Raw genomic sequence first — 11,151 nt, 5'->3', positions numbered from 1 at the left:
TTAGTCTGTAGACTGATATTAATTGTAAAATAATAATGTGTGGAAAAAAAAATGTTATCTTTCTATTATATGTATCATATCAAAAAAATGTAATTTATAAATTTGTATATGTCCAGTCACGGATTGATCAGTATGCTGTGTAATGTAGCAACCCGATGTATTTGGGCAGCATGATTGAATAAATTTCTTTCTCTGTGTGTGTGTACCGGGTGCAGGTCCCTTGGTTCAGTGTTGTAGTCTTCTAAATTCAGTCTGAATATTTTACGTAATTCTTTATTTTCGAAAACCTTAAGGCGCTGTTTATCTTTAATAGGCCACGTCTTCGCATCCATAAAGAACAGTGGGAAGAATAATAAGATTGAAAATTCCATTGAAACCCTAAATACTTAAACCTATCTACCTGTTCACACGTATTTCCTCTTACATCTATATCACCGAAATTTCTCGCGTTTCTACTGCTAACCATGTATTTTGTTTTATCCGTATTTATTTCAAGAGCTAGTCCCCTACTGGAGTTTATTAGCGTGGTTGTATTTAGTTCTATAGTTTCTTTGTCATCACCCAATAATACCAAATCATCAGCATACCCAAGCACCAGTATTTTACCACCTAAAGTTAAACCCTTTTCGGTATTCATCACACTTTCAATGACGTATTCTAATGCTAGATTAAATGAGATAGGTGATAAAGAATCGCCTTGTTTTAAAATTTATCACACTTATTCATAGATTTTTTTTTTTTTTTATAGTAGTGAATTTCAATAAATAAATTTTAAAAAATATCTAAACTTCCAATCCATTACAAAAGACTGATCTACATGACTATTATAGGCCTATTTGGACATATAATGCTTGAGCTATGGGGCTCCACTAAACCATCTAATTCCTCTCGAATCCAATCCTTACAGTCCAAAATCCTTAATGCTCCTTACTTTGTCACAAATCAAATCATCCATCAGGACCTCAATGTCCCCTATGTTGCCGATTTGGCTAGAACCAGATACTGTTCCTTCCATAATAAACTTCCCAAGCATCCAAACCAACTCGTTTCTAACCTGGCTTCTCTTTCACTACCTAATAATCCTGCTAGGTGTCTGAAAAGAAGATGGCCTCGAGATCTTCTCCTTTAGAAATGTTTTTGGATTTCTATCAATGGGTAGATTCTCCACATGTTTTTATCATGTCATAATATCACTTACAGCAAATTTACTTGATGTGTATATATGTATACAGTTGTAAATATCAACGAATAAATTATTTTAAAAAAATATATCTATAAATGGGTTGACTTATCCTATTTGAACTGAACTTCCAATTTTTCAAACTAAGCGATAATGTAGCATAAATTAAGATCTAGATAAATTAAGAACAACTCCTTTGGCAAGAGGTCACAGAGATCCGAAGAGATGTACACACCGACTCACCTTTCTGCTTTTGGCCGATGCTTATGGAGGATCCCAACAATAAATGACTCTCTCGAGCCATGTTCTCGTAGTCCCGGAAGAGGGAAACGTTGATTGTATAGGGAAAGCTATTAGTGGCCAAGTTGGCTGTTATACCACATTCGGCCAGCGTACTCTCGTTTTCCATCCTCGCTCCTTCGCCGTTGAACAAGTAGATCGTGTTTATTTCTTCTCCCCATAGCTGGTTCACAAGCTTTTTCAATTCTATTACTTGCATGCTCTCGGTGACATTGACGACGATGTTGCTTCTGCCTCGTTTCAAGAGCAGATAGACGCTCATTATCGGAAACACTAAGAACGAGGAAATAAAAGATTTTTTAAATGTGAACACATGGTATATTTTAAATTTTATTCGATTTAAAAAAAATAAAAATAAAAATACGTAATTACAGATGCGGAAAATCAAAAAACCATTTAGCCTTTAGAAACCACAAATCATAACAGACGTTTAAATTACTTCTGGTTCAGAAGAATATATGCTCAACGTGAATGAAGAAGGGGTGTTCCTTTTGTAGAAATTTTATCAATTTCAAAAAGACCTACCATTCTGTGGTGGCATGATTAACGTCTTCAGCGGCAATAGTCGACGTTTCCAAAGAGGGTATTTGAAATGGGTTTGCCACTGTCGAAATTATTATTAACATTTTTATTTCTTTAGTATATTTCTTTTAAATATATTTTTAATTATAATTCATTTAAAGTTACATTATTTTACATTTGTTTTAGTGGCAAACCCATTTGAAACCTCTCGCCATATGATCAATTACAATGAATTAATTTTAAAAAGAACGTGTGTTGTTATCTGAAATTATAAATGTTTTGTAATATATGTAAGTGTAAATATTGTTCTATTGAAGAATAAAGAACGTAATTATCGTTACATATATATCTTTTTCGTTTCACACGAACACGCACTAAAATTCCATTGACCAACAAAAAAAAAAAAAAAAGTTAGTGGAATTTAGAAGGCTACACTACGAAGCATTGCGTAAATGTAATTAAAGTGAGAGCATTACGGAAAATAACATAGATCTGTAAGGTTGTAGGATTTAGCAATGTTATTCCTACAAAGTTAATAGACACTAATCCAGCTATACTCAACCTGCGGCCCGCCGGGGTCTTTAATGGTTGACCCATTAAGATAAGATATATAAGTAGTGTCAAACAAACAAAACAATTTGAATAAACATACTAAACAATGTGAAAGAAAACATTTAATTTTCTTAAAATTGAATTTTTTTTATTGAATGTTTTTACACTATTTACACATCTTATCTTATATCTTCTTACCTATATAATATTATATTTCATCTTTCACTGTTATCAATCTGCTACTATCTAATTCCATGGTTATCAATCAACTACATCAGTGCACTATTTCTTTTCTATTTTATGTTTCTCTAAATGATGGTTGTTATCTCTTTTTTGTTTATTTATGTTATTTTTGCTTACCGCACCTCAGACCCTCTTCTCTAATTATTAATTTATGGTCAACTATCTATACCTCATTTTAAATTATTTTACCAGGTCAATAAATAGACTTGATCCAAACGTTTTCCATATGAATGACTTGGAAAAAACTGATAGATCTTTTTAATGAAACACAATCATAAGTAAGATCCTCTATCGCATTATTACTAGGAGAGAGAAGAAGCTATTTGGGTGAATCACAATATCAAATTGCAAGGTTTTTTAATATCATGAAATTTTTGTTACTTCATCTTTCTGATATAAATTAAGCAGAGTGAGTGAAACCTCTGGTCTAACTCTAAGAGTTTAACAAGTACCCTTCAAAGTAAAAAAAAAAATACAAATTATTCTTTAAATACTAAAATAGGAAAATATATATGAAATTATTCATGAATTCAATTATAGAGCAACTTTTACAACAAACAAGTAAAATAAAAACACAAACAGAAATTTTCTCAATGATGCAATTCAAATAAGGTTTTTTCTGCATTGAATCACGTAATTATGAAAGTTTCAGAAATGTGTAGGTCTTCTAAACAATACCTAATAATTTACAGTTGATTTCAGTTACCACAATTCAGGTAGAGGACAGGATCAAAGGTACCTTTTTTAAGTTTTAGTGAGCTTGAAATGGTGTGTTTCACAGTTGAGTCATGTGGAAAATTATAAAATATTTTTATTTTAATCATGCTATAGCATATAAAATTTGATCAATATATGTATATGGACGTTTATTCCTGTCTAATAAGGATAGGCTTAATTTGAATAAGGTTCTTCCAAGAAATGAAACATTAATAAAAAACAAAACACTTACCTTATAAAATACAAAATCTTAAAATAAACTTACCATATTAAATCATCATTTTATTTTAAGTATTTAGTTTGGTTAGTCAATATTGGCTTAGAAGGACTTGCAAGTATTAGATTAAAGAAATTAACAGTTGAATATAAATTTTTAATAATATTTTTAATCATTTAATGTTTTAAAAACTTTATATGTTTGGAGATCCTACATAAATTGAAGGAGCACAAAAGCAATCATATTTTCTGTTAAATTTATCAAAAAATTAACGAGAGTTAAGTAATTATTACTAACCATTATAAAGTAATGAACTTTACAGAGCAAATATCTCTATACAGCTTTTACAAATTGTTACAGAAACATGGAAAGCACGAGTAGAGAAAAACAGAGACTGGCTGAAGACAAATCCATGGCTCGCCAACAATAGCAAAAGAGTCGACAAGAGAAATCAACTAAACATAATGGATGGATCCTTCCGCACACTTACCATTGATTAGATCGTTAAAAAAAAAAAAATTAAATTAGTACTATTTTATATGTTATTGTACATAAAGATTAAAAGGTTTTCTTGTGTTTCAAAAGAAAAAGGTTATCAGTATCCTTGTGTAAAGACCAAAAATAGAGTAAAATATATAATAAATAAAATATATGAGTTATAAATAAAGTATTAACTGTTATCAATAAAACTAAAAGCATCGCTATTTCTTCATAACACAAGTGAGCCCCAAATCAATAAACTTATTATCATCAAATTCCCGAAAAATTCCTAATCCTTAAAAAACCTGCCAACTTGACATCTTCAGCCATAATAAAAACAGTTGACTTTTCTCAATTTATATAGTGATTATTATTAATACACAATATGTTAAAATAATTATGAATGATGTAAATTTAACAGTAGATTGAAGAGTGAGATTTAACAATTTTTGATGTAATTATTTGTAGATGAAGTGGATAATATAATGGACATTTTCGCCAAAACTTGTCCAAAAGTGATTTTTTATTTAGAAATAAATAATCAATAAAATTTTACACACTTAAGATTGTAATTAATAGAGTACGGATTTTTATGCAATTGTCTTCTCTTCTGTACCTTCAAATTTCACCAAACCTCAACAGAAATTTTCATCATGGAAAAGAAATTCAAATAACACTAATTTTATTCTGTACAATATATCATGTTTTTTTTGTTTTGCTTTTTACAATTTTGCAACAAAATTACAAGTTTTACTCTTTTGGGGCTAATATTTTCTGGCATACCATTTGATGCCTGAAGTAGGTTTTTCATTTTATACACATATAGGTTTATTAATTAATTATTGATTTTATTTTTTTTCTTATTTAATTTATAGTTTAAAATTGACGTTTGAATAAACCAAAGCATTGATTAACATACAGAAAATCAAATTCAACCTTAAGAAAAGAAAAATACCATGTAAACACTAGTAAGTTATGTTCTTAGAATAGTATTAACCACTAGTCGACTTTGAAGCCTCCCATAATGTGATTTAGTCAATGAAAGTGACCATAGTAGGATGGAGTCTTCACAAGTCTTCCCTTTTACTAGAAAAAATCCCTAGCCTCTCCCCTGAGAGATGATGAGGTCAGACCATCTTGTCTTACCTGGATTCAGCAACCTGCTCTTGCCCTTCTTCAGCCACTCCTGGTTAAAACAGAGATGGGCTCTTGTACTTACTATACCAGTGGCCAAGGAGTATCATTTTTCTGTACTCACTGAAAAAATCCTCCCGAAGGACAAATCCAACAGCATGAAAAGAAGTAAGATGAGACTGTAGTAACTTTTATGTGTTTGTATAGTGAACTGGCCACCTCCAACTACCACTAACCAGAACAGGAATGTTCTCCCTTGGCTCTAGGTTTCAGTTGAAGATATTCTTCCTTAAGTATCCTGATTTACTTACCCTTGCCGAGGTGAAAACCTAAGAAAAGTGGTTTAGGGTGTCTATTGCAGTTGACCTTACTGTTATAGTGCGGTGTAATAGTGTAATGTATGTGTTTTGGTATGTATGTTCCCTTAACTTGACGTACTAGTGGCTGATTTTGATGCTATGACCGAAAGGCGATGGTGCTGCCTTACGCTAAACTGTTTTATAGGAACAAAATGGTCTTGCCTATGATGCCCATTCAAGCGTAGTCAATTTTTTTTTTTCTAATTATAAATTAAAATATTAATGTTAAAAGGACAATAATAAAAACAAGTACTGAGGATAAATATATAGATATATATATTTATTTAATTGTTATATTTTTCTTATATTTTCACAGCACAGATAATTACCTTAGCATTAAATAATATATTTATATGTATATAATAAATTTCTTCTACAAATAATGTTATATCTCAACATATAAATTTTTTTCTATTATATAGACATCATAAAAAAGAAATTAATAAGGCGAATGAAACATTCTATTTTATTTATTTATTAGTCACGGATGACACTAAGCATATGTGTTTAGAACACCGAATAAGTGCGTAATATCCGTGATGGTACAATATAAAATCTCACTTTTAGTGAACAATTGTTTAAATAAATTAAAGTTATAAATTTACATATTGCAACATTCATTTACTAAATTATAAAAAATCTATTCAGGTTATCACAAGAAAAAATAAAATAGAAAACAAATTACACCCAAGGAATTTGTTTCTTATCGACAAGGTTTGCTCTCTATAAAATATTTAACGCCAATGAGGGGTCAAGGGTTCACTTATGCCTAATCTAATACTCATCATCAGAAGCAACGTCCATGTTCCTGGTGAGCATGTAGTTATCCATGTCAATAGACCTGCAGCAGTTTATAGCGTAACGGAGACGATCTGCAAGCATTTCCGGACTGCTGTAAGGGGGGAGTCTCAGTTGGAAGAAACAAGTTTGCGCAGTCGGGAGACCATCCACAGCCCTATCCACTTTCATCACCTATGAAATACATCAATTTTTTAAAATAATAAGAGGAGTCCACAGAAAGAATGATTTTAGTCAACTTTTTGTGAAACTTGAAGTTGCAATGGCATCAAATAAAATTTACAGCTATCTCATGCTATAATTTTTGATTCATTAAAGTTTTTCTTTCATTTTTTGACCAATAAGAATTATATTTTTCAGTAATCGAGTTGAAAAATGAATTTATATTTGAAAAAAAGATTAATATAAAAGTATTCTTCTGGATTTAAAGAAATTTTTCAAAACCATCAAATTATGAAAGTTTAATATATAATTAACATTAAATTAAATTTTTTTGTGACTAAAATCATTTCTCATTTTTTGTGACTAAAATCATTTCTCATCTTCATATATTTGTGAATGATTTTTTAATAAATTAATCAATTTTTCTCTCCACCATTAAAATTAAATAATTATGGTGTCTAAATATTTTCAAACACCAGACAGAAAAGCCATATCTAAGTGCTACCTACATAAATGATAGATTGTTGTAGAATAAACATGATTGATAATGACTACCACATAATTAAGACAAAATAAGGTAAAAAAAAAAAAAATCCAACACAAATATCATTAGTATCTACAGATTGTTGCATACCAAAACAAGTTAGTCTATTTCCAATTTTTTTTTTTTTTAACAATATTTTTGGTACTAGATTATCATGAGATGAAAGAATTTCTACCCAAAACAGTTAGATCACATATTGTTTACTACTTGTGATAACCTAGTACTAAAACTGGTAATTAAACAAATTAAAAAAAATTAAAAATCGACTTGACAAGTTTAGGAATGCAATACCTCAAATATTAGTAGTTAAAATAAATTAAAAAGTGAAGTTTTTAAGGTATAACAATGCATTTAAATAATAAAATAGAAATACCTGAAATCTTTGCGAAACATCTGCTAAGTTTGCTGGAAGCCTAGATCGACCAGAAACAAACCTCATAAATAATACTTTTTCAGCATCTGTAAAGCTTTCGAGGGCAGACCAAAGCCACTGGATCAATGGATTACCAGCATCAAGATCACGATATCTGTAAAATTGTAAAAATAGATTTTTTAAGATTTACAAAATGAAGAAAGTATAACAATACTGTTTGCTTAACTATTATTATAAAGACTATTAAATTTACACTGTGGTATATTCAGATAACTTAATTTAATGGCAGAGTTAATACCTCACGATTTTCTTGAGGAGGGGTATTGATATATGGGGTAGGCCGCAGACCAACAGCTCCATGTGACTGGCAGTTATCAAGTGTAACAGCGGAACAGGAATAATCCAAGACATGCCTTCCCTCACAGCAGAAATCTGAAATTAAATGAAAATAATAATTACCTTAATAATTTGAAACTGTTAATTTTAATATATATGGGGTGACGGTAGCAGCATGGTAACGCGACTGTCTGCCAACCCATAGATTGCGAGTTCGAGCCTGGCCCTACCCGGGATTTTTTCAAGCATAAAATTATGAAATACTCACTCACCATCTCCCCCCGGGCATTTGTGAGGCCCGTTAGCCAATGGGTGATATGCACAAAAATAGACGTGGGAGTGATGGACCCACCCTATGAAAACTACGTCAGGAAACGCACGATGTATTTCCTAAATACATCGTGCGAGGCCTTGGACCTCCACGGTATGTCGCGCCAATGAAAAAAAAAAATTATCATATATTGTAACTTTAATTCCAAAAACTTATAACAACATTTTTATCCTAAAGTAGAGCTCTAAATGAATCTTGAAGTTTCATGCATTTTATTATCTGTTGGTAATTTTTAGAACCAAATTTTTAAAATTATTTTTAGTCAAAGAACTTTTTTAGTTGTTACAACTACCAACAAAGATTTACACAGAACTTGAGATAAAAAATATAGTTAGTACATTTTAGAACGAAGATCGTGATGTTTATTTGTGCTTAGGTGGATGGAGCAATCCATTGAGGTGTTATAATTTACCCTTTGTTAAAATTCAAATTTACAACATTACTTAATAAGCTAGAAATTATTTATCGAATTTTATTGAAATTTGTTTTATTTTCTAAAACAAAAGTTTAATTTTCTAAATCATGGAGGATTATCAGATAGGAAAATTTTTGTTTGTTTACATCTCAAAAAAAAAAACTTCGACTGAAGTGTCGGCCTATTTTTAGCTAATACCAAAACCTAATTTTTTTTGGCCGAAATTGGCCAAAGCCAAAACTATGGTTAGTAACGACTTTTGTCGTATGCATAGTAATCGGTACATTAAAGTAATTAAGAATAATAATAAAAGCCTACCTGCAAGTCCATCTCATGAAGCCTGAAATTTACGGCTTGCTCTACATACTGAAGCCTGTTCATGAACGTAAGGGGAATGCTCCTTCCACCAGGAACTATCGGTACCATTTTTCCATTCCAGCTAGTCCCCTCAAAGCACTCGAGAGGAATAACCTAAACATATTATAAAATTTAGAATACATTTTCAGACCAAACTACAAATTAAAAATTCTTTAAATTATAAAATTTTAAAAAATACAATTACTTCATGAAAATTTTCTTCTGTAACTCCCGAAAGATGAATATCGCGAATTCCTCGGAGGCTTTGTGCGTAAAGTGCGTCATTTTCTTCCAAGTCATCCCATGAAACTATTTCTTTTACCAACAACTTCCAAACCAAAGTAGAAAGAGGAAGTGCCACTGGTTTTTTTGTGCGTATAGCAACACCAAAAAGGATACCTAAAACAAAACAAAAGAAAAACTATTTTAAAATACATACATTTATTTTAAGCTAATATATTCAGTAGTTAAATAGGAACGATAAATGTGTCCTAATAATAAAACATATTTAAACACAATGAGTTCACGCCGATCAATATAGTAAAACAAGAATTGAAACGAACCTAGAAATTTAAACCAGGTGAGATGGTGGGGATCTGTCAATGCTGGATTCAAAAGGTATCTATCACGACTGTAGCCTGTATCGTTTATGGTATTCGGTGTAGGAACAAGGAGTGGCACGGCACCACTTAGCATTTCCTCACACATCTCTGTAATTGTATCATCAAATACGCCACCAGCATCATCAGCTCCTTCACCAACAAGTTTAACCTAAAAATGAAACAGTAATTTCATTCCTCCAATATTGAAAACAAATAACACTATGAAATTACAAATTCAGAAAACATATTATTTAGATTTTATATATTTACACACAAGAAACTAACTAAATATATTTACCTTCCAAGCTCTAGATGGCAGCCTGAGATCAGCAGGATCCATCTTGACGATCTGCGATGCAACTTGAGTGAAGATAGGATCAACTGCAGGGCACTTGCGGGTAGCCAGCCTTCGAGCAGTTACCTGTGGCCCATAGTTCCTACCCTGCACCATCGTCCTTCCGATGCACCTGACTAGAGGGAGGGTGTACACACGGGGTGAAAGAAGAGCACGAAGTTGTGGTGAGCCAAGCCATACATAAGGTGGGATTTGTGCCCAAACTGATTCCTGTTCAATACCAAATTTTAATTAAAATATACTTTTGTATGTTTATAATATAACATTTCAACTAAATTAATCAATACTAATATATAAAACTGAGTTCATTTAAATGTGCTGATTTCAGGAACATTTTTTTCCCAAAATTCTTTTTAAGGCTTTCAGTTTCAATGCATCAAGCAAAAGACCCATAGGAATAGAGCCATAAATATGAACATCAGTAAATTTGGAAAACTGTAGTCTATCACAGGGACAAACTTTTAAGCATATCGGTAGATTTAAGACTGTTTTTTCCATGAAACAGTATGCAGCCTTATCTGGATTGAAGAAAGAATAATTGAAAGATCTTCATATACATCCAAAGTTATTTGAAAAATTATGTACTTATAATAATAACTTTTAGTTTATCGAGCAGCCCACAACTAGCTTGAAATTAGAAGAACCTCAAGGCTTCAGTATATCCATATGCTTTCTCCTTAAGTGCTCCTGAAACTGGCATGTATCATTGTCTATATTATTTATATTCTACTTCATTTATATTATTCTATATTTTTATGTCTCATATCATTCTCCCCTATTTCAATACAGCTTCATCACTTTTATTAAAATTGATTTATTATACAAGTATTTTAATTGTTTCCGATCGCCTCCAAAAGTTTCAAAAATTTTAATAACTGGAATCATGGTTTTATTAACTTGTTTCTGTTTTTAATGTAATGAGATTTTTTTTTCTAACATTATTATTTTTTTGTAATTACATATTTTATTAAACTGAACTTTTTTTTCACACTTAGTGACTTTCGTTAAGGACATTCACAAAAAAGGAAAGTTAAACTGAATATAAAATAAAAATTTCTCTAAATGTCAGGAAAGAAATTTTGAGAATTACACTTCAGTCAATATCATAATTCATTTTCTGCATAAAATAAAACCCTTTTGAGGAAAATTTATAATTAATTACATATGCTTTTTT

At 30.9% G+C, this 11,151-nt stretch overlaps 2 protein-coding genes and 1 long non-coding RNA gene across 4 annotated transcripts in view; 1 reads left to right on the top strand and 2 right to left on the bottom strand.

Annotated features, from left to right (window-relative positions):
- The window catches only part of LOC106683174 (uncharacterized), a 6,940-nt gene extending 4,315 nt beyond the window's left edge, over window positions 1-2,625 (bottom strand). Inside the window, exon 1 of the long non-coding RNA XR_010843077.1 lies at window positions 1,424-2,625. This is a non-coding gene — a long non-coding RNA (uncharacterized lncRNA). The remainder of the gene's footprint in view (window positions 1-1,423) is intronic.
- LOC106683173 (alpha-tocopherol transfer protein) overlaps window positions 1-4,703 on the top strand; it is a 70,289-nt gene extending 65,586 nt beyond the window's left edge. Inside the window, exon 7 of the mRNA XM_067046065.1 lies at window positions 4,092-4,703. Coding sequence (XP_066902166.1) covers window positions 4,092-4,231 — 140 coding nt within the window. The 3' untranslated portion in view covers window positions 4,232-4,703. The remainder of the gene's footprint in view (window positions 1-4,091) is intronic.
- A 1,611-nt stretch (window positions 4,704-6,314) lies between these two features.
- Window positions 6,315-11,151, bottom strand: part of LOC106683171 (probable E3 ubiquitin-protein ligase HERC1) — a 75,099-nt gene continuing 70,262 nt past the window's right edge. For both annotated transcript variants that reach the window (XM_067046064.1, XM_014424462.2), the window contains 7 exons: window positions 9,921-10,187; window positions 9,584-9,791; window positions 9,226-9,419; window positions 8,982-9,134; window positions 7,880-8,013; window positions 7,582-7,735; window positions 6,315-6,676 (listed from right to left, as the gene is read on the bottom strand). In XM_067046064.1, the coding sequence (XP_066902165.1) occupies window positions 6,479-6,676; window positions 7,582-7,735; window positions 7,880-8,013; window positions 8,982-9,134; window positions 9,226-9,419; window positions 9,584-9,791; window positions 9,921-10,187 (1,308 nt within the window). In that variant the 3' untranslated portion in view covers window positions 6,315-6,478. The remainder of the gene's footprint in view (window positions 6,677-7,581; window positions 7,736-7,879; window positions 8,014-8,981; window positions 9,135-9,225; window positions 9,420-9,583; window positions 9,792-9,920; window positions 10,188-11,151) is intronic.

This window comes from Halyomorpha halys, unplaced genomic scaffold (genome assembly GCF_000696795.3).
Source record: "Halyomorpha halys isolate HHAL.00 unplaced genomic scaffold, Hhal_1.1 Scaffold471.1, whole genome shotgun sequence".
Lineage (NCBI taxonomy): Eukaryota > Metazoa > Arthropoda > Insecta > Hemiptera > Pentatomidae > Halyomorpha > Halyomorpha halys.
This window is presented reverse-complemented; position numbering and strand designations above follow the sequence as displayed.